Here is a 27,331-nt window from a genome sequence, read left to right as displayed (position 1 = left end):
AATAAATGTCCACAAAATGTCCATTGGGTTCACTTGGTCCACACTAGGAAAAGTACCAAATGTTGCTGTGGTTTACGTAGTTTCCCATAGATTTTCCTGTGATAATACAAAGCAAGTTGAGGTAGATTAATTTGAACTGAGTTGATAAACTCTGTTGTAGGAAGACTTGGATTAAATTTTATCCTTAAATTTTATTTGGCTATGTTAAGTACTGAGAATAACGCAAATCCTCTTTGAAAATTTGAATTTTGAAGGAAAGTAGTTTATGTGTTAAAGTCTCATGCAAAAGTTAGTTGGACTCTCAGGAGCCTTTAGACCCTTTTGAACCTACGCTACTTTGGAAAATGAGGCTGCCTCTGCTTTACTAAACAAGGTGGCATAATCATGTCAAGGAGACTTGCAAGAAGGTTTGTTGATATGTAGAGTCAGTAGAAACGGTTCTCCAGATAAAGGTTTTCTAATTCATATTTAAATAAGCCACTCTAACAGAACTTTCATGGGATATGTGCTTAATATGGCTTCCATGTTAAAACAGGAATATATTTGCTCCCCATGTTATAATAGTCTTGATATTATTTGTTGTCTACTTGCTAAATTGCATTATTTTGGAAAGTCATATCAATGTGATAGTATGTTTGCATCATGTAACTTATAGATTGTTCATTTTGTGTTCATCCTCCTTTTCATGGCATTCTCCTGTTTAATTTTGACCTCTGTATTTATTTATTTATTTTGCTCCTGGAAAATACTTGTGGGTTTAGCCAAGTAGAGTGCTAGATAATTTTGAGAGGATAGAGCTATTGAAGTATAGATCTTCCTTTTCTTCTGGTTTATTCAGTAAGTGTGCCTTGCTTGGAAGTATATGTAAGTCTTGCTTTTTAATTTTGGGATAAAAGAAAAAGGTTAATCATTTACTATATTATATATATTAGGAAAAAAAGTATTCATTCAAAATGTTTTACAGGGAAAATTTAGCAAAGAACAAAATTAACTACATTAGCAAAATAAAGGGCAAGTAGAAAAAAAGCACTTCTAAATGAAAGAATAATCACAATAAATAGTAATAGTCACAGAAAACAAGCAGTTTTCTGAAGTTTGATAAAAACTTAGAATAAATTCTTGCAGGATCTTGTTACAGCTTTCTCAACTAATGCCTCTGAAATTATTGATTCGTCTTGAAATTGAGAAGGGAATTGAGAAATAGGAAACATAACTCATTTCTGTTGTAAAAAATACAAGGAGACATTAAAAACAGTGACTGTTTCCAAAAATTGTACTGGAGTGATAAATATCATGCACTCTGTTCTTTTCCCAAGGAAAAATTTTAATGATACGAAATCCAGCATACGATGTGCTAAAAGTAGAAACATTTTATAAAGGTTTTACTGGGGAGGAAGCTACTGTAGGGATCTAGAAAGGCTTCTTATCTTTTCTGATGACTTCTTAAACAATATTTACCATTAAGTTGATTCACTAGGATAAAACGTAATCGTTTCTGAACAAAGGATAAAATGATAAAGCTCCACGGTGCCTCTCTTGCATGGGACCACAGTGTCCTCAAGCCGTGAAGAACGGGACAGCAAAGCAGACAGATTGACTGAAATTATCTCAACTTTTAACGCAGCATCTAGGAATGAGTAAAGAAGGTTTTCTTTCAGAGTCAGATACAAATTTTTTTCTGTGTGAGGGTAGTAGTTTTCAGATGTATGCAACATCATCTGTTAGTCATTAAATGCTCTTCGTGTGGGATAACAAGGTTTATTTTTAGAAATTTATTTATCGTTATCTGGTAGACAACATATGCTAAAAGGGAAGAAAATACAAGTTAGCAGCATGTTTCTACAGTGTAAGATATATCAGAAAAAGCAATAAATAAAAAAGTATTTTAAAGCAGACGTTCTTATTAGTTGAATGCTTTTTGTTCAGTTCTTACTAGTTTTTGTAGCTGAATTCACATAAACATTAATATTTTAAATAGCAGTAGATTAGTAAGTATATGAAATACTCAGGTAATGCTGCAGATATGGGTGCAAAACCTAATTAATTCTCTGCCACATTGGAAAGATTTTGAGTGTGACATCTGTTTTTAGGCATTTTATGAGCTTCACAGAAATGGCCCTGCCTAAGGTAATCAGCTGCTTTGTGGAAGGAGGAGCAGGAATAGAGCAACTTTTCCAAAGGGATGGAGAGATCCCACATAGAACAGACCCAACAAGGAGATGGGGGAAGGGGAAAGACGATGAAGGAGAGACTGGGGAGAGGGGAAGGATGAGCATGGGCCAGAGATGCTGGTCCATGTCTGATCAGCTTCTGTTGTCAATGTGTTTTAATAATTTGAAAAGAAGAAAAGAAAATCTCAGGGGAAAAAAAAAAACCAACCAACTTTCTAAAATGGAGTGAGGATTATTGGTATGCTCAATAACTTAAAGTTGAGAAAAGTTTCATTATAATATTGTAGATTTTTATGTGTGGCTTTGAAAGTCATAATGCTAAAAACAAATAATAAACCATAACTTAGAAAAGTATGTGCTTTTTTTCCTCTAGTATTCTTACATGTCTTAAGTCATAGGACTCACACAACTTGCTCTCAGGAACTGGTCTTATCCAAAAAAATCCAGACTGCATCAGTATATCTATTAGAGAGACATCATAATTTAATGACATACAGGTTGTGAAATATTGTCTACCTTTCTGTTTTGATTATGTATGCAATGGATATCTTTACAGTTTTCAAAGTCACGTACCTTTCATAGCTTAAAAAATATATATCATGCCAATTGTTCTTCATGGTGTGTCTCTGATCGTTTTATATCATGGTCATAACTGATGAAAGATCATCTAAAACATAAAGAAGGTAGTATCTTTCAAAGACAATAATTTATAAAACCAGGAAACATTTCTCCTCTCCCATCTGCAAAATTCCCTTCCCTCAAACTGAAACCAACTACTTATTTCAGTGCAAACAAAATAATCTTTCTGGTGAGAAGATTTAAATGAAAACAACTCACCCTTCACTAAGGTAGTGGTAATGGTGACTCACTGAAGGAAGAAGTCCAAAAGTTTTCAGGTGCACCACAACTGCTGCCAGTCTGGTGGAAGAAATCTGCATTTCAGTTTGTGTAGGGCAACATTTACTCAAGTGCTTTCTCTACTGTTAAAAGATTTTCCTTTGTGTATAATATGCATGATTTAGAAGAAGCTGTGTCAGCACTGATTTATACATTGACAGCTAAGGATAATAAGATACGGGCAAACATACAGCTCACCCTTTTACAGATTAACCTGCAGACTGCATTAGGCAAATTTGATGGCATTAAAAGATTTTTCCAATTTGTCTGGAAACAATTTCTCTTTTGTATTGTGTCAAGGGTAACATTTCATGCCATTGTACTAATTTAAATAGCTTTGATAAATTGTTCAAGAGGTTAGATTATTGTACTGTGTATATATTTTACCTCTTTAAAATAAAAAGGCTATTAACTTAATTGTTAAATGAAATTCATTAGTAAAAATTGAAGGAGCCTGGGAAAGTAGGCTTAAATATTCCAACACTGCAGCACTGGTGCTGTAACATTGCACCAGAATGATTAAAGATCATATTCAGGAAATGATAGTTTGCATTTAGCTTTCAGTACACAGAAACACAGACACTGTTACAGTTATGACAACATTTTATTCCTGTGTAGTAGTAATTCAGATGAAAAATATGGATGAAACCAGAAGAACTTTATAGAAGTTGGTACATTACATCCAACGGTGGGTGTGATGATTTATTAATAAAGTAAAATGTTATCATAGATTCAGAAGAATCACAGAAAATGCTTTAGTAAAAGCCTCATTAGCCCTGCTAGCTAATATATAACTGAAGACAGAAGGGCAGAGTTCATTTGTATTTTGTTCATTTTCTTAGTATTGGTCACATACATTTACTGATATTTATTATCTGACACTGACAAGTTACTGGCTTGGAGAAGATCTTCTGGTTGTTTAAAGTGAGGTTGTATCATCTTTGCTTTGCAAGTCGCGCCCTGAAATGCCTAAGACGTGCAGCAGTATTTATAGGAAAAGCTTTTATCAGGAGAGAAACTGGGATTTTGTCTTTGCGCGGTTGTTCATTTCAGCAGACTTTTTTAATTGGGCAGTGTGTACTGTATCAATGTTTTGAGTTGAAAAGGTAATAATATTCTTCAGAGAAATGAGTGTAAATTTTTCATAACTTAATACTTAAAGATTAATAATGTATGGGATGGATTGCTGAGTTTTATGTCCAGAATTCAAGTGCTCCGTTACAGCGTCCTATCCGCATGTAATTGCGGGGAGCACAAAGTATGTAGGAAAGCCACATATTGAAGGTTACAGCAGAAATACTAGTTTCATTTGGAGCAGAATTAAAGCAGATAGGTAACCAAGTATGTAAATTCCTTGGACACTATTATTTCTACATAGAGAAGTATTCTGGCAGGTAATTATTCTAAATTCCCCCCACGCCCCCGCAGCTCCCACCCCGTCCAGGCGTGCACGCACGCAGAGAGACCCCTAAAAGTGGTGTCTCTCGCCCGTCCCTGCCGCGGCGGGTGGAATTAACATGCAGCTGGGCTGCTCTGATAAATGGATTCTGTTAGGTCACCGAGGGGATGCGTGTGACATTAAGTGATTTACCGTCCTTTACCTTAATGAAATTGTTTCAGCAAGATGACGCTGAGAGCTTTTAATGGATAGCTTTTCTTGATGTAATGAAATTGCATTCCTTTGGCATTTAATATAAGGTGCAGTTATTATTTACTGGAGCTTTCCCAGCGCCGCTGTTTTGCGCAGACAGTTCAGAACAAAAAGGGATTTCTGTGGCAGCATGCAGGCCAGCATGCTGTTTGACAGGCTCGAGCGTACGAGCGTTATTTGCGGGAGCGTTTCAGTTAACGTGGCCTGGCTCTGCCGGCCCATCAGGAGGCTTGCTTTGCACCTAACGCCACCAGCGCTCATCTCCCTTACAAATACCTTCCTAATCTGTTTAACAGGCAACTGGATTACAACCAGATCAGCTGTATAGAAGATGGGGCGTTTAGGGCTCTGCGCGACCTGGAAGTGCTGTAAGTATTCCTGTATCTCTTACTTGTAGCAAGAGCTCAGTATCTGGGGAGCACTGATGTAAAAGCTTATCTACGAGCTGCAGCCTGGTGTCAGGATGGTCTAGTGAAAAGATGTCTTGAAATAATCCACTGCGATGTGCTATAAAATGGGAAAAAGATGTGGAGAGGCAGAGCTATGCCTTTATTCTGCAAGACAGCCATTACACACAATTTAAAAAAAGAAAAAGCAGATGGCAGATACTGTAAGGAAAGAATATATTTCCTTTTAAAATGGGAGGAGGGGCTGTAATAATGAATACAATTTAATTTTGTAAATTATCCATCACTGTTGAAGGGCTGAACATTTTCAGGATTGCCTTTGTTGTATACTCTGACATCGGTTGGATCTTCCAGACTCTGTTTAAGGAACAATACACTATATATATTTGACAATCTGCATGTTTTCGAAGAGGCACTTTTCTGTGAAACACTACTGTTACATGTTAAGATGTTTAGCATGTCCACGTTAACTGCTTGAGTTTTCACATTTTAAATGTTATGTGTATAAATATATATATATGTGTGTGTGTAGAAAAATACCTTTTTTATGTCACTGAAGGTTAGTATTGCAGTACCCTTTTGCATACTTTTTCTCACTGTCTCAAAGTGTCCATCAGTGAGGTTAAAGGTAATAAAATTATCATCAGTGGCCTCTGACCTGAAAATAGTTACTGTAATGAGCAAAGTGCCTCACTTCCCAAAGAATCTGAGGCACAGGACGCATTCCTGAAATATTTACTCTGTCAGTCAAAATGTCACATTTTTTTCTGGGCTTTCTCCATTAAGTGAAAGACTTTGTGTACCAGTGAGTTACTTCACGGTAGTTTGAATCACACTTGGTAAATCACAACACCTTGTGAGAGGTGAGGGGGGGGGTTGTTTGTTTGTTTCAAGAATCTGAAGTGAAGATGCATCTCTGCAATAGATAGTGTACTGTATGTCCAAGAAACTAAAGAATATGTGAGCTGCTGGTGGTAACGTTTTTTACTGTTAACCAGTAGTTGGTCTTTCTTATGAGTGAATGGATCCGATGGCTAAATTTGATTTTTTTATGTTGTAATTATAGAATAACAAGCCTGTTGTTACTGTTCTGGTATAAAGCCCTGTAAAATGTACTGTAGGTACAATATTACATCTAATTGTGAAGTTGATGAATTGTTGGTTGACTGTCAATAAATGTGATGTTCTGTGAGATTTTTCTTTGGAACATATATATATGACAGAATAACTTTTCCAGTGATGGCTTAATCTGGTTATGTTTTTTAATACAAGCCTTTCTTTACAAGTAAAAGTGTAAATGTATATTTAAAAAAGAAATTCAAATACTTTCTGCATTTTTTAATGCTTGCAGTTTTTAGTGTTCTAAAAAGGTCATCCTTGCCAGTTGAAGTCAGTGGTAAAATTTTCACATCAATTTCAATGAATGCAAAAAAGGAAAAAAACTCTGTTAAAATAATAGTCTGCTGAACAAGTAGGTAGGTAGAATTTTGTGAATGAATATACATAGAATATTAGCATTGTTCAAATATACAACTAAATGTTCACTATCTTGAGTTATGTGATAAGCAATGATGTAAAGATTGATTTTTAAAACATTGAGATAGATATTTCAAACAGTACTGAAGAGTTTGTACCTAATTCAGCTTCCTTTCCAATATGGCTTAAAGAAAGAAGATGTAGATCTGACCATACTGTATGTACACTGAGTAGCAAATGAGACTACTTATTCTGTTTTCATTGGGACTTAATTATTCTATCTAAGCACAGAATATGTAAATTACTTCAATCAACAAGTAAATGATAAAGCTTTTAAATAATCTTTAAAGTTCCTTAGGTTGTAATCCTGTTTAGTGACAGTTTGAACTGTTTACCAAAGTAACAGGTCTTATATATTGGTTAAATAATTGCAGAATCTTAGAGGCTGTTAGAGGTAAAGATACAAAATCGACCTGAAATCTAGACAAAAGCAATTATAGGTATAATCCACCCTATGAATTTCTGCGAAATTTTATTTTTCCTTTTTCTCTTTATCTTTCTTTTTTTTTTTTTGTAAGAGAAAATCTGCTGCACTGGGGAAACAGTGACTATGGGAAAATATATAGTGCTGTCATATTAAAAAATTAAAGTATCTAAGAAATTAAAAAAATGTCAGTCATCACACTCTTTGCAGTAGTGTGTAACACTTAGGCAAAAGTATTGAGCCAACTTTTTTAATAACATCTCAGTAATGAAATGACGCGTTTTCATCATTAGATAGAAATTGTTATGAAAATTATTTTGTCCCTTATGTGTCCCTTACGTCTACTCCTGATACTTTTCTGTACCCTTGCAAAAATAAATTAATAACTCATGTATACAAAATAGCAAGGCAAACATCTGAAAATGAAAATAAAATCATTTGTAGATACACCTCCTTTAAACAGCTAACAGCTATGGAAATATGTACTGATTTCCATAACCATCATTGAAATTATATGATTTTAAAACCTTCTAAGTAGTCATGCAGGAAGAACTATGGGAACTTTCATTTACCGTGAGGACATTATAAGAAAATCCTGCCAAGATTTACTGATTGTCATTTATTCGTTAAGACATCTTTTGCACATAAGCCCACTTGGCCATTTTTTTGTTGTTTCATTTTTGTTCTGTTTTGAAAAAGGTCATGATTCTCCCTTTTTCTTCTTCTTTCGATTATTCTCCTCTCTGTTTATGTTGCCCTAAGGGCACACAGGGGAGATCCCTTATGCACAGTGAAGAATACATTTAGGACATGGAATGAGTAAGCACACAAAGGTAAAATGCAGCACATTGCACCAGTAATTAATTGCTTGCTTAGTGTGGAGGTATATAGCCTCATCCTGTTCGGGGTGCTGTGAATTTACCTTTCTGTGTTTCAGGATCAGAGAGTTCTTAAAAATTTATTCAAAATGAACACAAATTACACTTTGTGGTTTAAAAGAAAAAAGAAGAAAAAAAGAAAAAAGTAAACCACTTTTTGTTTCAAAAGGGAAAAAAAGATTTGGTCAGTGGGAATTATTAATTTTTAGTGCCACAGTTGTGTGTTTAAAATCCCAGAGCACATTCTGCATTCTACTCACATGATTAATCTCTAAGTCAAAACTGTAAATTCTATCGCTTGTTTCCTTGTTCTGGAGTCAAGCTTGTTTGCATTTTATTTGCAGCCTAAAGACAGTATTTAACTACAGGATTGTTCATAAAGTTTCATTATCTTTACAAACTACATTTACCGAGTATGACGGGTCCGTGTTAGCCAACAATTGGCTAAGGTTTGTTCCTAGTTTCTATCTCAAGTTCCAGGCACCTTGTCTTTCATTTAAATTATTAGTTTGCTAAAGTATTAAGATTCCCAACTCCTTCCATTGTGTAGCAGAAGCTCCCCTATTATTCATGCAGCTCTGGATCATCTATGGCAACTCTGTTCCATATAAAACCTAATTGCAGCCCAGACTTAATCTTTCCTTAAAATTCTTGAAAAAAACAGGCAGATTTTGTACTTGTATCCTCTGTCAAAAAATACAGATGCTCAGAAGCTAGAAAGAGAAACCTGAGTCCTGGAATCAAGGCATTTTCTCCAAGAAATCTCTTTTTTACATCAGGATGACAAGCTTAGCTTGAATGCCATAAGTGGTCTCAACATTGGTGGAAGCTCCATTTGAGCTCAATTTGAGGTTATTGGGACCTCAAATTAGTTAGGATTGTTAATGGAGTGGTCTATCCACAGTGTTTTAGCAGGGATTGAACAGGGAGGAAAAGTATGTCTGAAAGCATGGCTTCTTTCCTGATACCCATCCCTAAAACCAGCACACTGTGATCTTCATTAGCCATGCCTTTTTCAAAAGCGTAGTAAATGTGACATAACTGTAACATGTTAATATGCTTCTTCTTGACTTTGCAGCACTCTCAACAATAACAACATCACTCGACTGTCCGTGGCAAGTTTCAACCATATGCCCAAACTCAGAACGTTGTAAGTAGTCCCACTGAAACTGGCTGCCATTTTTATCAGTCCCGTATATAATTTCTACCTCTATCAAGTTTTTGTCAGTGGTCTAGAAATACGTATACAGGCAAATAAAGCATAAGCTCAGTTAAAAGAATATCGAGGTATCATGAGGTTGATGAGTGTCAGGTCTGTGTGCGCGTGTATGGCAGTTAATTATGAAAAGTTAACAAGTGACCCCAAAGCTGATACTTGGGGCTCAGGAGATAAAGAAGCAGTTGCATCCTTTTCCATTTGTTTTTTTAGGATGTGGGATGAATAAGTCTACGAAAATGGTTTCATGGCCTTTTCCCAGCTGGGTTTTCCATAGTGCTCTATTCAGTCACAGAAAAGCTTCACCATCTAACAAAAAAGATGGGGGCAGGGGGGATTCTCTTTCATATGTTGCAGCTGTATAGAGGAAGAAATTGATGTTTTTTCAAAGTCAAAAATTTGTTTTACTTTGAGCTATCGAATGGGTCACATTTCATTTAGGAACATGGAAGAATCTTTGATTGGCTGTCAGATGTGATAAATGGGAAATCTTTATGCTTTTATTACTGTACTGCTAGCAGACCTAATTAAACTAAACTGGCTCTCCAACATTCTTTGTAACATAAAATTATAGCATCATCCGGTAGTGCTATTATAATTAAAGTTGTGTCAGCATTTACAATAAGGTCCCCCTTTTTAGAGGTTATGACTTTCACAGAAGAAAACTTCAGGCTTCTAAAACAAAACACAGTGAAAAGATTGTGTATGCAAGTGATACAGTTATTTCCTTTGTATGTTTATACTGAACTAAAAATAAATGTATATTGCGTTGAGTGGCAAAACCAGAATATATCAAGGTTTAGTCCTGAAACTCTCTTTTAAACAGATTTTCCAGTGAAGTGGGAATCACAAATGAATGGGATGTTTCTATCAGAGTTCAAGAGTAGCTCTCACTCTTAAAGAACTACTTTTACAAAGAGCCTGTCCAGTTTCTTTTACATATGTTGGGTTGCAGAACTGTTTTGAAATCAGTAGGGCTATTCGCTCGAGTTAACACACCATTCGTAAACTTCACACAAGTGAGTAGTTCTGTTGATTTCGTAACAGAATTGTAACTATTCTTGCATGGACAAATACAAGAGTACTGAAATCGTGCTGACCATGGGCTTTTGGTGGCCTCGGTTATATTTTGAGAATAGAATTTCATTCCGTTCTTTTGGGTCTGAGACTTGAAAACATGAATGTGCCTCTTTCAGACCTTCAAATACAGTTCATATTCTGAACCACAAATTGCAGTGAATCAAATTAATAACATTTACACTTTTGGTGGGATATGTCATCTTTTGAAAATTTATTTTAGAAACAACAGAAAATAGACACACAGAGCCCTAGATTATAACTATAACATCCCATTTGCAGTCAGAATATGCTTGTATAACCGTATTGATTTCAGCGGCATTAGTTCTGATTTGCAACGGTGTTCTTGCCTACAGCTGGCTGCAGATTGTACTGAATGAGTGTGCTGTATTGTGAGCTATATTTGCAAAGCACCCACCCAAGAATTAGTATAGGAAAATAGATTGCCTTTAATTTCTAGCTGTTTGGTGGGGTGAAGTGAGTTAGTTAATTTTTTTTGTTTATGTTGTTTACTAATTTCATGTTGCTTTACATTGGGTTTTTTAATGTATTAATTAGACCCTTTGCCTAAATTCTGATTTTCTTGCACTTCCTTTCGAGTTATTTAGTTAGGATTGAGCGCATTAGCTGGAAAGGACCAAAGTGACATTACTCTATTATGGATGATTCTGAGTAAGGATTTGATTTATAGCTGTGGACATCCTAGTTTGAGAAAATGTAAGAGTCAGAGAAAAGTAAAAGCCAGGGAAAAGTAATTTACCTAATTTAGTGAATACATTTGTCTGATATTTTACCAATGGCAAAGTGCTTTTTGCACTTGGCAAGGAGCCATGGTCTTGTGTCGAACTGCCAACAGAGAGGCAACTTACTTAATTCCATCGCTTGCTGCCATTTGGTCTTTTAATTTCAGGCATTGCTTAGAACGTAGGTGCCTAGGAGCCAAGAGCAGCTAATCCCCCTTTCTGTGATTAAACAAAAAAGAGAGGAAATCAGAAAAGGGATGTGAAAGAAGCTGTTTTATATTGAGTTATTACTCTGTCTTGTTCAGCAGAAAATGAATATGACCTGTTAAAGGGATTTTGCAGGCTGTTTCTATAGAGACTAATAATGGCCAGACTTACAGATATATCTAATTGGAAACCAAATCTTTTATTAACTCTTTTTTTTCTGACGGTATAGTATCACTATAGGGCAATTTACTTGAGACATTTTTGTCTTATTCACTATTTGTACAGATCTGGACTAAAGAGTCCCACGGCAGCTTTCAAGCTCTTGCATATATTCTTTCTTTTAGACAAGAGAGAAGAAACTACAGATAGGTTACTTTATTAGGAAGCCTTCTTTTTTCTTCCAATTAATTAGACCACAAATAACAAGTAATTTTGCTGCTTGTATAGTTTTATTTATTAGCATTTAACTCCCAGATGTAAAAAATGTGAAAGATTGATTCCTCATTAACAATTTTTATTAATAAATTGGCACAGTTGCTTGCTGAAGAGGGGGCTGAGCAAATTGGTTCCTTTTCTGTTTGTTCTTCCTAATTTAAAGGCACTGACCCTTTCCATTTCTTTCCATGCAGTCGTCTTCACTCCAACAACCTTTACTGTGATTGCCACCTGGCCTGGCTGTCCGACTGGCTGCGGCAGCGGCCGCGGGTCGGCCTCTACACCCAGTGCATGGGGCCGTCCCACCTCCGGGGACACAACGTAGCCGAGGTCCAAAAACGGGAATTTGTCTGCAGCGGTAAGGGAAACAGATTCGCTCACCGAGTCTTGTTTTAAAACACACCTACTGCCAGCTCAGCGGTGCTGCTGGTGCTGCGTGGTGCCTTTTGCTAGCTTTTGCATAATCCAAGCATTGATGTTTATTAAAAAAATAAACTAATCCGTTTAATTGCTGTTTGTATCTTGTGAGGGGGTGCTTCTGTCCTTACAAATTTTGTGTAAATGCTGCATTCACATACATTATATAGCCTTCTAAAAGTATAGTTATGGTGGAGAGATGCTGAAAATTAAATAAAAGGTGCACTGACTGAGAGCATAAGGCCTTTAGTAATAAGGAATTAATCTCTCTTAACTTTACAGGTTTTTGCTTTTTCTTGTTGTTATTTTCTGCAGTTTAAATAATATTCTGAATCCCTCAGTAACTTTCTGAATGTTATTGCTATGCTTTAGTGCATCAGGTTATTTTCTGATATGAAATAATAAAATGACTAACAGTTCGTTACTAATCACATTTTCTCTATTCGATTTTTTTTCTTCATTCATATCTTCTAGATGAGGAAGAAGGCAAGTTTATCTTTCTTATTTAAATATTTTTAGACTCAGATTGAAAATTTTCTGTAAACTTTGTCTACTGTTTCAAGTTTCCTAAAAACCCCGTTAAAAACCAGCTGGAATATAGCTATCTGTCCTTTCAGTGATTCAGCAGGGTTGTTTCTACTGGTTCATTTTCTGCAGAACCCCAGAAGCGTAAATAAATATGCCAAAATTTGCACAGATTTATGCTTTTAAAAGACTTTTGTGGAGAGCATAGTGTTTTGTTCTTATTAAACAGCCTCTGACATGAAAGTCATCTTTCGTGATGGCACTGCCATCTAAATGTGAAATCAAATTATTTTATTGCAAACTGCTACCTCAGGAGACTACCCGTTTCAGTAATTTAAAACTTGAGCAGTTGTTATTTGAAATTGTAAGTAGGAACAGTATTGGCTGCAACTTACATTATCAATGTACCCTTCCTATGGTAATATATCACTTTAAATATAGTGAGAGAAATCTTAGTTGTGGTTTCATAGTAAAGAAGTTTTTTTCCCTGAGAATTTCAAAACAATCTCTAGCTTTTTTTACCTTAATAAAAAAGTAAGAAAAAGAGTGCTTCATGCCTTTCTCGTACCTTTGTGCCTTTCTGTATCATTACAAAACAGTAATTCTGTATCATGAAATCTATAGAAGAATGAATGCATTAACATATTATAAAATCTAGCTCTTTGCAGGAAAATATAATGTTTTTTACTTTGCAAAACATACCTAAGTATGAAGTGATTATGTTTAAATGCGATTATAAATGTACATAAGCATGTAGCACAAGAACTTGGGGGGGGGGAAGTTGTGTAAATGAGCCACCTGAGTTTGTAAGAATGGTAGGTTGTGGGAGGAAGAAGTCTGCTGAGCTAACACAGAGAGTGAGAGTATGAGCTGTGAAGTCAAAACTTTTATTTATTTTTGTGTGAGCGAATGAAAACACCATAACTCCCAAATTGTCTGTAAGGCATATATAACTGAAGGACTGTACTCGGATAAGTATCTGCAGAGCTGAACATAACTAGCAGGACACCTTCAGTTTTTGTAGCAAAGATCATTCATGTCTGTTGACATGCATTGTTAATACTACACAAAACTCTGAAAACTAAGTAAATCAGTTATTGGTTTTTAAAAACAAAGACTAAATAAAATATACTTGAAAAATGGATCACACAATCTTTAACAAGATGATTTTGAATGCAATTGCTAAAGAAGTTGAAAAATGATGTAATGCTAGCACAGTAGTAGAGCATTTGTCTTTCATCTCTCAGTATTGTATTTACATGTTGCTATTAACTAGGTATTTAAATTAATGCAGTTCAAAAGTATTGGTAGGCTACAATGGTTATTTTAGAAGTTGTGCCTTAAATTTTTCAAGGAAATGTAAAATGTGATGTTTCACTTTTGAGGTAAACTGGACTACTGTTTGACAGTATTGTGCTGTTTTAGGAGAAACTCTTTTCCTTTGCAGGTCACCAATCCTTCATGGCTCCGTCCTGCAGTGTCTTGCATTGCCCTACGGCATGCACCTGTAGTAACAACATTGTGGACTGTCGTGGGAAGGGCCTTACTGAGATCCCGACGAACCTTCCAGAAACCATTACTGAAATGTGCGTAATCTGACTTGTTTCGATGAACTTGCAGAAAACAGTTTTTTCCTATGTATTAATTTTTGTTATTTGTATAAATTCATGCATTATCCAGGGTAGGAATTTTGGAATACCCATTCAAATTCAGATATAAAAGAAATACGCAGGTATATAAAAATATTTAGGACCTTTATTTTCTCCTATTAGTTAGTTTTGTATGCACTACTCACAATCCATAGTTAAAACTGCATTCTGAGTTGGTTTTAAAAGAGTTCAGGAATACTTACTTTTCCACGAGTGGCTTTTCACTGCAGGCTATAAACCCTGTTGCTTTCAGGGTTGCTTGCTGCGCTGGGTTTGGCTGGCACAGAGTTAATTTTCTCCATAGTAGCTGGCATGGGGCTGTGTTTTGGGTTTGTGCTGAAAGCAGTGTTGCTAACACAGGGATGTTTTCGTTACTGCTGAGCAGTGCTTACAGAGAGCCAAGGCCTTTTCTGCTTCTCACCCCACCCCACCAGCGAGTAGGCTGGGGGTGCACAAGGAGTTGGGAGGGGACACAGCCGGGACAGCTGACCCCAACTGACCAAAGGGATTTTCCATACCATAGGGCGTCATGCTCAGTATATAAAGCTGGGGCAAGAAGGAAGATGGGGGGGGGATGTTCACAGTGATGGTGTTTGTCTTCCCAAGTAACCATTACGTGTGATGGAGCCCTGCTTTCCTGGAGATGGCTGAACACCTGCCTGCCCATGGGAAGTGGGGAATGAATTCCTTGCTTTGCTTTATTTGCACACGCAGCTTTTGCTTTACTATTAAACTGTCTTTATCTCAACCCATGAGTTTTCTCACTTTTACCCTTCTGATTCTCTCCTCCATCTCATTGTGGGGGGAGTGAGCGAGCGGCTGCCTGGTGCTGAGCTGCTGGCTGGGCTTAAACCATGATACTCACTTTCAATCACTTTATTCATCAGAGTCCCTATTAGAGAAGCATATCTTTGCATGAAAGATCAGCATCCTACACCACCCATAATAAGTGTTCCGCTAAAGCAGTATCCTCTGAGAAGGCACAAGTAGGGTGGTTGAGTGGGATCTGTGGGATAGTCAACGTGTTAATACCATGTACCTGTGGACAGAAGGGCACGCATGCTGATAAGGTTGTGTGACATCATACACAGCAGAAACATTTACAAAAAGTGCAACTATGTCCTGACCGTCGAGCAGAGTCTTAGCAAAGGTGCTACAGGGCCTGCAGGCTTCAAGAGCAATGTGGCTGAGAGGTTGTGCGCACAGAAGGAATGTTACTGCTGGGTTGTCTTCTGCACAGGGCAGGCAAAAGGTGAGCTTGCTGACAAGATGGGCAGGGACTCGGCAACATGAGCATCTTTCTACACTGGGGTCAGCAGAAGGAGTGTTTTGGAAGAGAAACTGGGAATTCCATTTAGGGAAATAGTGGGAAAGTAGCTGTGCCTTCAGCCTGGTAAGGAGGGTCTGGCTAGAAGTAAATGAGTTAGGGAGTGTATTCAGAATAATATCCTTGTGAGCACCTTATGATATAAGATAATGTTAAGAATTTTGGATAAAGGAGGCGAGGGGAACAGGTGCCTGAAGTGAAAGGGAAGAGGTCTCCTGAAGGTACATCTTTCTATCCATAGTACATAAGATCTTGAAAGTTTAAAAATAGACCTCCACAATGAGATTTTTAAAGATAAAGTAGAATTTTGCAATTTTATGGCAATCTCATGGCTTGTTGATATCTGACCTGTGTTTTTGAACTTCACAGAATTGCAAGTACTGTAGTTTCTTCTTAGAATGTGAATAATAATCATGTCTGTCAGTTCATTATTACTGCTGTTAAGACTGACCTGGCTGACCCTACCTGACCCAGTTCAGTCATTTGGCTATATAATACAAGCACTACTTCTACCTTTCACCCCTCTCAGAAAAAAACACTCTCCTTCAAATAAAGAGACTACTTCAGAAAATCCACGCACAGTGCCTGGGAAGGCTGCACAGACTGTTTTAATTATTTAACTAGTTGTATACTGGCTCTTTTTCTTGCATATGTACATCTGTGTGCATAGAGAAGGGGGAAAAATATTACAAGAAAGAAGTAAGGAGTATGTCTCAGACATTCCCCACTATATTTCTGCTGCTAACCGAGCTAATCCTGAATAGAGATTACAGACACTGGAAGACTGACTTTTGCATCACTATCTTCTAGACCTACGTAGTTTAGTGGAGATACCTACTTTTAACATCTGTACTCCGTTGAGAAATTTGGTGCTAGAGATTGCAAGAGTGTTCTTGAATCTTTATTTTAAGGGTCATCACTCCCAAAGAAATGATAGGATATGGAAGTTACTAGTTGACTTTGAAATCCCTGTTAAAAGAAATTAGTGTAAGAGGAAAACAAATGGGAATTTACAGAATGGAAAGATGTTTTCCACTACTCTGTTCGCTATACTTTCTATGTAAGAAATGCTGTTGAGTTTTAAGCGTGGACTGGTATGATCTTCAGCAGTTTATTGGCCTGGAGAGTAAAAGCCATCATAGAACAATACCTCCAGCATTTGGCTCAGCATTTAACTGATTGCAAACCGAGGCTGAATGCTTCTTGCTAGACTGGGCACAGTGTCCAAATCCCAGAGTGAGACCGTTGCACATTCTGAGATCCATAATTCATTAATATAGATAAATATGTGTGTGCTCATATAAACATGTATAGTATATATACCATGCTACAATGTGTATTGTTTATAGTGATACAGTGTAAATTATCTGATATCTATCTGTATTGTATCTAGTTTATAAGTGCTGGCTAAATAAAAAGCAGGTGACAGTATTTTGCACAGTTAAATAACATCATTCATGCCATAAGACGTATGAACATACATTTATGCAAAATCTAGTACAGGAAGAGATAGAACATTAGAAAGCCAAACTTTGGTGATTATTTTATGTTAAGCATATATCAGTGAACGCCAGTGTGGTGAGAAAACTGGACTTCAGTGATTGATTTAGTTTTTGAGTAAAGCAGACAGAAGGATTGAGATATGATTTGAGCCAGTGGTAGACTGCAGTTACCATACAGTGAGAACAAAACTTCCTGGTTGAGTGGAAGGAGAGAAATGAGGCACATGAAGGGCTCTGAAACTGAGTGGAAGAATTAGGTTAGAGGCTGTTGTGAGTATTTGATGAGAATCACATGATCTTTGCTGCTTCCTTGTCAATAGGTTGAAGAGGAGTTGAAATTTTGACAAGTAAGTATTTTTTAATGGTTGTATGGGGAAAGCTTTACACTATACTGGTTGCTTTAATGTGAGGAAAATAATTAGTGATAATTCTTTTATGATTGTCATGGGTGGCAAGTATATTTACCATCATAGCATCAAAGAGAATTAGAGAGAGAAAAGAGTTTGGAGAATGAGTGGTTTATGGAATAAAAAAGGTTTTACCAATAATGAAGTGAGGGAAGTCTACAAGACTGGATCAAACCAGCACTCCACCCTGCCAGCAGCCTACATCAGTTGTCCCTGAAGAATGTTTTGGAAACATCAATATATAACTACAGAAGTAAAACACCAGTAGGACAAATATTTTCCTTGCTCGCAATGTGTGTTGCAGTTCTTTTTCTGAAACTGGAAAATTTGCATAGCTTTCAGGAAAAAAAAAAAAAGTTTTCTTTGAAACTTCCAATCTCCTTTAAACCCTACTATGCTCTTAATCTTCATGTTATTTTAAGCTAATAATTTTTTGGGGAGGGGGTTGTGCTCAAATCCTTCCAGTTTAAAATACAGTATTTTAAAATTTCCTTAATTTTCCTTTGTCTTTGCAGAGGGAGGGAAAATGCATTCAGATTTATAATTTGTCCTGCCACCTTCTATTTTGCATGCCACCTTCATTCATCTCTAAACTAACTGTTCCAAATCCATTCAATCTTTCTGGATGCCAAAACCTTCCATGTCTTAATTGATCTCCTCCCTTTCCTCCAAACATTTTGTTTTCTAAATTTTTTTGACCTGCAATGACCAGAGTTGAACGCAATATTCCAGATGATAGGGAACCATTACTTTATATTAATGGAATTTCAGTTTTCTTTCATTTGCCTTTTGCAACCTAACACTGACTTGCTTTCTTTAACTGCCAGTGCACATTGCACCACGTTTTCTGTTGACCTATCTGCAAAGAGTCCTAGGGCTTTTTTCTTAGTTCGTGCAGTTTTGGCAGGAACCAGACGTTTGAAGATGTAATCCTGTTATTCCATCCACAGACATTTTGAACATTGAATCCAGTTGTATCGTACTTTTTAAAGCTGCTCTATGCAGGACTTCAGTCCTCTCTGCTGTGGTGGGTTGACCCTGGCTGAGGGCCAGGTGCCCACCAGAGCCGCTCTATCACTCCCCTCATTCACTAGACAGGGGAGAAAAGGTGCAACGAAAAGCTTCTGGGTCGAGATAAGGACAGGGAGAGATCACTCACTAATTATCATCACGAGCAAAACAAACTGAACGTAGAGGGAAAATTCATCTAATTTATTACTAGGCAAAACAGAGTAGAGGAATGAAAAATAAAATCAAACCTCCCCCCACCCCTCCCATCTTCCCGGGCTCAACTTCACTCCCGGCTTCAACCTCCGCCCCCCTCAGCGGCACAGGGGGACGGGGAGTGGGGGTTACGGTCAGCTCATCACACGGTGTTTCTGCCACTTCTTCCTCAGGGGGAGGACTCCTCTCATCGTTCCCCTGCTCGAACGGGAGACAGTCCTTCACGAACTTCTCCAACGTGAATCTCTCCCACAGGGGTGCAGACCTTCAGGAGCAAAAAGCTCCAGCGTGGGTCCCCCATGGGGTCACAAGTCCTGCCAGCAAACCTGCTCTGGCGTGGGCTCCTCTCTTCACGGATCCACAGGTCCTGCCAGGAGCTTGCTCCAGCGTGGGCTTCCCACAGGCCACAGCCTCCTTCAGGTGCCTCCACCTGCTCCGGCGTGGGGTCCTCCACAGGCTGCAGGTGGAATCTCTACACCCCCTCATCCCTCCTCCATGGGCTGCAGGGGGACAGCCTGCTTCACCATGGTCTTCACCACGGGCTGCAGGGGGATCTCTGCTCCGGCGCCTGGAGCACCCTCCTGCCCCTCCTTCTGCACTGACCTTGGTGTCTGCAGAGTTTCTTACATCTTCTCACTCCTCTCTCCAGCTGCAAAAGCTCTCTCTAACTGGTTTTCTCTTTCTTAAATATGTTATCACAGAGGCACTGATTGGCTCGGCCTTGGCCAGTGGTGGGTCCATCTTGGAGCCGGCTGGCATTGGCTCTGTCAGACACAGGGGAAGCTTCTAGCAGCTTCTCACAGAAGCCACCCCTGTAGCCCCCCAGCTACCAAAACCTTGCCATGCAAACCCAACACATCTGCTTATAACTAACTTCAACATGCACAAGATTGTGACATTCCTGTGTTGTTATCATACAATAAAAAGTGTTTTAAAGCTTTGCTTTTAAAGTAGTACTTTGCAACTGTTGCTTATAGCAACGCCTTGAGATTAAATTAGAAAGAATGATTGTATCCCAGAAAATAATTTGGTTTTTCATTTATCCCTTATGTGATAATGTTGAAGGTATTCCAAAATGGTAGCTGACAGTAAACATTTGCAGAGATGAGACCATACTGTCACAGTAGCGTTGAGAATGCTGAGGAGTGGCTGAACGCAAGGCGGAAGGGTATAGTGAAACTGTATTTCCACCACTGTTATACAGTTCCCACACACATGGCTTTATTATCTTAATCACCCTTTTAAGCACATGCTTTGGCAGGAACTCCCCAGTTCTCAGGAAGAGAGAGAAACGTGCTGGTTCCCTGTTGTTTTCTGAAGGATGTACAGGCTTTAACAGCCAAATTATTATTTATTCACTCATCTTTATAATACTACCATCACCAGATTCTTGTGTACACCACAAGAAAATTGGCATTATACTTCTATTTTGCATGTGCCAGGTGTTGTCTGATCTTTTCAGTGCTTTTCCATATTTGAATCTTTTTCTGCAGTTTCAACTGATCATTTTCATCTGGTTTTCTCAACATACTTCATTGACAGGAACATTTGAAAAATCTATAATGCTTTCAAATTGCCTTACTCTGGACAAGTTTCTCTGCCCTACGACGTTGCTGTCACCTGTTTATAGGCTGTATTTGCAGGATCCAGTGCTGAGTACTATCAGCCTGTCATGTTACGCTTCAGCCAACTTCATGGTCCGCAAACACCTCTGGGGACTCTGTCTTTCCTGCCTTTTGTATCTGCTTTATTGTGTCTCATGTGAATAACCTTTTCCCATGAGGCTGACATTAAACTTTTATTGTCAGCTCTGTATAGAGATGCTTAAAAGTTGACAACTTATTTTGTGAGATTTCATTTTTCCATCCATTTCTGCCTCTTATTTCTTTGTTATTATGTATATAACAGGTTGCCATTAATAAGAATATAAGCCATATTTATTTTTTGAAGGTCCATAATCCCCTTTTTTTTCCTGAGGCTCTTGTGAAGTTTGCCTTCAACACATGCTCATGATGTTTTGCTATATTCTCTATCGATTTCTTTCATCCTTTCTGTCAATGGGAAGCCTGACCTCAGTCAGCTCCTCAGTACCCTATGAAGCACTGATTTCTTTCTCTTTGCCCAACGCAAAAGTCCTTTAGATAAAATGTTGTCTGATCTGTTTCTGCATGAAAATAATTTGTATTTGTTGCATTGTTAGTCCATCTGGGACAATGCTGCATAAAATCTAAGTGGTAATAATGTTATTCTTTGTCCTTCTAGTGTATATAATTAAACTGCAGGTTTAAAGTGTACATTCCATGTTGACAATTTTATGCTTCCCCCCACGGTTGATAAATTAACCTCCATCTAAATCATATGCTAAAAAATCCTTTAAATGGAAAATTGAATTTCTTAAATATTACACATTGGCAGTTTCAGTTGAGTAAAATTTTGCATGTTGAAGCTCTGAGTGAGCTCTTCTGTGAAAAGTAAAAGGAAAGGCTAATGGCACGGATGTCGTGACTTTGCATTGCCTTCATAGTTCTGCTGGACAACTGGTTTGGGATGACATTTTAAGACAGTAGGACCTGTCTTCTCTGCTGATGGCTACTGCTTCTGTAGCAGAGTTGGCAAGGAGACTATGTACATGCACTGCACTGCAGCCTCTCTGTCTCTGAGTTTGGTGTCATAGCGTAAACACTGAAGAAAATGAGTTTGCACCGAAAGCTGAAGTGGTTGAGGAACAAGCAGGTGTTCTCCCTCCTGGGAGCAGGAGGAGGCAGAGCCCATTGACGAAATGCTGTTTCATTCCAGTACAGTTGGATTTATTGCCGAGCATCCGTGTGTTGCTGAGAGGGTTTTGTCGTACCGCTCTGTCTGACTTCTTGATTGGTACAGAAGTCAGTTGGCTAAAACTAGCAATTCCTGTTGCGCAAAGTCAATTAGCAGGCAGTGCATTGTCTGCCAAGTGCCTCTTGGGAAGATGCCTTCGGTAACAGGACTGCTTATCTCCAGGTAGCTGCCAGTGAAAATGGAAAGAGAATAAAGCCTGTGGTGGTCTCTCTTTTTCCCTTCTGGTGTGATAAAGCTCAGAGCAAAATTAAGTATTCAGCATCTCAGTAAATGTAATTCTTAATCTTTATTGACTTAATACAATGGTAGCTGTACCAGTTACACCCTTTCTGCAAAATTAATTCTCCTCTTTATTATCTAAATAAACTCACACACAGCTAAGTAAGAACACCTAAGCTTTTCTTTTCAGGCTCTGTCCGATCAATGTGATATTATTTGAGAAAGAAATATTTCATATTCTATATATATCTTAAAAACCAAAATAATTGTTTGAGCACCAAGCTCCTCGAGTTCCAGTGCACCTACTAATTCTGCAGGAAGGACAGAAGTAAAAAGGGTGCACAGATGCACCTGTGCCTCTGGGCCAAATGAAAAGGTTTCATACTATGAGTGACCTGCAGGAAACATTTGGGGAACTTTTTAAAATATTTCCCATAGCCCTATTATTTTAATGTCCGTATTGTAAACATTGTGAGGCAAAACACATTGCCAATAAATGTTACCTATTAACAGTCTTTAAACTTTTGTATTTAGAGTGCCTTATTTGAGCCTTTTTCCATTGACTTAAGCAAAGCATGATATATTATTCGTTCATTAGAAGCATCATAATGAGTTGATTTAGATTCGTTGTTTAAACCTCTCCCCTTTTCCAGAAATTCTTATGGGATGCTCTTTCATTGGCATGTTTGGTCTACTGAGCTTAACCAACTCCAGTGCTCTAATGCACCTAGTGCTTTCCTCCTTTGCCATACAGCTCATATATTAAAGGCATTAGTCATTCTTAAGGTTCAAAACTATTACTTTAATTGGTTTTAGAAAGTATAGCCTTTGTAATGGCAATAGCATTTATCAACCTCTATGCAGACATTCCTTCCACATTTTAGTTTTTCAGCACCGTTAATCTCTTTTCACTTGGTCGCATTTTAGAATTCATGTTCTGCGTGAAAATTCTTTGAGTTATCAGCAGAAGTAACTCTGGTTCCCTTCGAATAGAGACTTTTTGGCACGTGTTCAAACAGACTATCAGAAACCTTACAAATAGCGACCCAGCAGCAATTCTATTAAAGGTACTGGTACCTTCTTTCAGACTGGTAAGTGACAGGCTCTTATTTCAAAAGAAGAGGCCAAAAAGCCATTAATGAGCTGGACTACCTCGTGAAAATGCTGCTCTTACATTCTTCTGATTTTCTCTTCTCTTCTGTGGCTTGAAGTACCAGTCAAAGTGGTTCCAAAACCTCTTTCCTTACTATAGTATTCTGAATAAAAGAAAATAAATACAATTGTAATAAGGGTTTCTAAGGATGATGCGGGGGGGAATTACCTGCTCTGATGACCACAACTTTGTATAAACTATTATTTAAGCAAACAAGAGTGGCATTAAATAGATTTTTTTTTTTATTTTTGTTTATATTGAAACCATTTCAGTAATCAAAGGAAGGACTTAATGAAATTTGCTTTGTTTTTAGAACGGTAGCAGTCACTACAGTGGTGTGTTGGGGAGAGGGAAGGTTTGCTGGAGGGGAGGGTGACTGGAGAGTTGCCCCTGTTAACTAAGCAACAGTTGTATAAATAATTTTAGCCTTTGTAAGGGGCAGAAAAGACCCTAAACCACATGATATATGAAATGAAAAAAACATAGAGGAGTTGGGAATTTTAACAGTTCGCCTTCATAATCCAGTGTAGTGAAAAGTCAATGACTTCGTAATTACTGCGGTCTTCAAGATAAAGTTGTTCTTTCTTGTGAATGCAGCTTTCTAATGTTTGAATGCCAAATCTGGAAGCTGTATGGTTGTTTCATGATAACTTTATTTACATTTCCCATGATAGTTTCCTAATTTGTCCCCTCAGTCTTGTCTTGTCTAACCTTCCTGATTTCTACTATTTTTCATGTTTTCAATCTTTGTCCATCTCATTCGCCCTTATACTTTGTTTTCATAAGCCTGTTGATTAATGATTGTGTATTATGCCAAGCACTCAACTACATCTTTGTGAGCGCTGTGATATTAAGCAGGATTAAAAGCTCCTGAGATTGCTTCTCACAGTAACACTCAAATTATATTAAAGGAGAAGGGGGAAAAAAAACAAAGGTAAAGGAAAGAAAGGGGAAAAAGAAGAAAGAAAGGAGGGGAAAGGAAATGAGCTCTGACAGAACTGAACTTGACAGATAGCGTTTAACCAAGATAGAGTGACGAGTGACCTGATTACGCAGCAGACACTGGGGAAGTGCTTTGCGTAAATGCGGATTTTTATTTGAGAACTGGGAGATTTATGTGTGTATCTTTTACAATCTAAGCTTGGTACGTGTACAGTTTCACCATTTCTGTTGTCTTTTAAAATTCATCCTCAGCTAAAAGTCCAAATCACAGCCTTAAATAAGTAGCTATTGAACAGAGAGACTTACACTGAGACACCAAAATGCTTCTAAGGATGACCCTTTACAGAGAAAAGTCCCTTGGGAAGGGTTTAGGCACATTTATTGAAGACAGTTCAGACTCATATAGCAGGAAAACTCCGAAACGTCAGAGATAAGGCAGCTTTCTCTATTTTTAGCAGCTCAAAGTGTGATTCGGCTATCTACAGTAGCCTGACAGAAATGAGAGCAAGCCCTGCATCTTTGCAGCTTGAAGGGAATGGGTCCAAATGCTGAGGGGAGGATGCAATAAGTGGCAAGACACTAAACTGATGATTGTTTTTCAGTGTCTGCATTTGTTTCTGCTTTCTAGTTTAAATCAAAACATTGGCTTTTAAGGACTTATACAGAATGCTAGCTCATAAATATCATTTGCCTCTTAAACAGTTAAGCTGTCAGCCACAAGTCTTGCACATCCAGTGAAGTTCTGGAAAGGTTTTGCCAAGTTGGTTTCTATAAATAGAAATATACATATATTTATATACATAGTCATTAGTCTTGTTTCACTGTGTATTGTTAAGATTTTTAGTAGGTTGCAAGAATCCTCTGTAACCATATCTTCCTTTCTTCTAGAACCTGCCATTGCTTAACCTGTGTTAACCTTCCAATGCTACCCTACTTAGATGGATCTTTCTGTTGTCACCAAAAAATGTTTTACAGCCATTTCATTATTTGTATGGCTCTTTTTGAAACTTTTCTGATTTATCAGAATCTTTTCTTAATTTCTGAGATGACAAATGCATAGAATACTGCCAGTGTATGCAGATGTCAAGTGAAAAGATGATGTGTACTTATGGATACAAAGATTAAAATTATTATAACAGTGTTCAATTCCTTAAGAATGCTGACACATACTTTGGTCAGTAGGAAGCCAGAAAAATGTGCCAGTTTTTGAATTTTCAGAAATTGCTGGATTGAAATAAAGTGCATTAAAAGATACATAACTAAGTACCTTACTATTTGGTAAATGCACCTTCGACAAATTAATATGATCTGACTAATATTTTCTCAGCTCTTAATCATAGAATCGTAGAATGGTTTGAGTTGGAAGGGACCTTAAAGATCATCTAGTTCCAACCCCCCTGCATCTAACATTCCAGGCATTTGAGCAACTTCATGTAGCTGCCACGTTTTTAAAATTAACTTTTCTCATATATGCTTTTCGTCACCTGTACTTCATGTGTACTTTTCTTCAAATCTTCTCTTATCTTCTTCCCTTTCCAAAGGTTTTAAAGCCAGTATTTTTAAGACCAATCCTGACTGATGCATTGGACTTGATACTGAAATGTTTCACTAGTGGACTGGGGAGGCATTCTGATTTTTCAGTGAAATATAGAGCTTTTGCTTCTGTTTTGCTTAAAAGTTACTGCATTTTTTTATGTCCAGAAGCTTATATCAAATAAAAGTACGTGATTTTTACATGCAATACTATTAGTTACAATGTATTAGTTATATGCTTATCTTTTCCCTAGAAGTTTGTTCAAAAGAATTCACAGGACTATGGCTTTACATATAGAGGAGGACCAAAAAAAGAATCCCAATAAAATGGAAATATCTGGTGCGAAATAGCTGACATGAAACTAAAATATTAGGATCAATATACACTGTGACTCAACTTTTCTATATTCGTCAGCACTTGGCCCTGTTTAATCTATTAATGCAAATATAAAAATCTTTGCATGAAAATACTACTTCATAATTTTACTAGAAAGGTTTTATGGCTTGCCACTCCCTATCATAAGTGACAGTCAGTTTAGACTATTCATCTGTGTCAAGGATGTGAATGCAATTCTCTTTATATACTTTTTTTTTGATGGTGGGAAGGTCACTAATTCTTAGCAAAACCAGCATTTGTGCCCATTGCAATATAAAACAAAATGGTTTGTTTGCTTTATTGAAAATGTAGGTATTTGTTAAAATCTTAACATCTTTCATATGATGTGTGCATATAAACATACAATAATTACCTGTGAATAATGAAAAATGCATTGTCTGTGAGGCAATGTATTGAATAAATATGAAACAAAATTAGGTAAAGGAATCTGTTGAGGTATTAACTTCTTTGCCTTAATATATTAAATTTGCCAATACAGATTTCACTGAATTACATTTAACTTATATTTGGGATTCCTACCTTAATATTTCTCAAGCAAAACTTGAAATATATTCCATTTGACTGCTTCAAATATAGATGATTTTGCTAATTTGATAGCTAATCCTGTCTGCTTAACAGACACAAGAGAAATGATTTGTCATGTTCTTACTCAAATATCTTCCTAATCTGAAAATTACTGGTCAATCATGTGGCTTTATGCTTTTTTTTTTTTAACATTCTTATGTTAGTTGTCAGACACAGTGATTTTTGTAGGTAGAATATTTAATCTGTTCTTTATTAGCATGCGTTCTGTGCTGCATTTGTTCACATCTTTGCGTTTCTTCATACCCTGGTGTCCTCTCTTAAAAATTAAGTTCAGAGGACAAGGGATAATTTCAACAGTCAGGAGGACATAGAGACACAGAACGCAACTAGACAAGAAACGTGAAACCAGTGCTGATGTCCAGAGGCGCTGGAAGTAGGTACTGGCCAGAATGAACGCTTTTCCACCTCTGAGGGTTTTGTGCAAGTTTCTGGTGGGTATTGAAGTGGAAGAGGCACCTTGAGGGACCTCTCTGTACTCTGCCAAGGGAAAGAAAATAACTCAAGCATGGAATAAATGAATATTTTATACAGCATGAAGGGAAGCTGGAGAAGGCCCATCTAGCTCTTCCAGCAAAACCCTCATAGATCTCTGACAGCTGTGCCACACTCCAAAGGTGTTGTTACTCTTAGATTTTATTTTCACATATGGCTCTTCACTACTGATAACTTTTTCTCAGCAATGATGTGAGTGAAGTTACTGTAAAAGAAACTATGGATACTGACTTTTCACTATTTTGTGCTTCATCATCAATGAAATGCTTTCTTTGTTATTTACATGTTGCTAAATACGTGGTCCAGTAAGCAGCCGGTCCAGTAAGCAGCAACCACTTATGAAAAGCATTCTCAGTTAAAAAACCTCATTGACATTTTTGTGGCAAATTTATGGTGTAGGTCTGTGTGGTGTTTAACAGGTAGTAAGGACTCCTGCCACCCTGGCTGTCTCGCATGGCGATGCAATTCTCAAGCTAGTGTTT

The 27,331-nt window shown here is 37.5% G+C and overlaps 1 protein-coding gene across 2 annotated transcripts in view; it reads left to right on the top strand.

Annotated features, from left to right (window-relative positions):
- Positions 1–27,331, top strand: part of SLIT2 (slit guidance ligand 2) — a 268,071-nt gene that overhangs the window by 163,012 nt on the left and 77,728 nt on the right. For both annotated transcript variants that reach the window (XM_075752405.1, XM_075752404.1), the window contains exons 6-9: positions 5,016–5,087; positions 9,043–9,114; positions 11,837–12,000; positions 14,032–14,170. In XM_075752405.1, coding sequence (XP_075608520.1) covers positions 5,016–5,087; positions 9,043–9,114; positions 11,837–12,000; positions 14,032–14,170 — 447 coding nt within the window. The remainder of the gene's footprint in view (positions 1–5,015; positions 5,088–9,042; positions 9,115–11,836; positions 12,001–14,031; positions 14,171–27,331) is intronic.

The sequence above is a fragment of the Balearica regulorum genome, chromosome 4 (assembly GCF_011004875.1).
Source record: "Balearica regulorum gibbericeps isolate bBalReg1 chromosome 4, bBalReg1.pri, whole genome shotgun sequence".
NCBI lineage: Eukaryota > Metazoa > Chordata > Aves > Gruiformes > Gruidae > Balearica > Balearica regulorum.
Note: the sequence above shows the minus strand (reverse complement) of the source record. Positions and strands in the feature narration are given on the sequence as shown.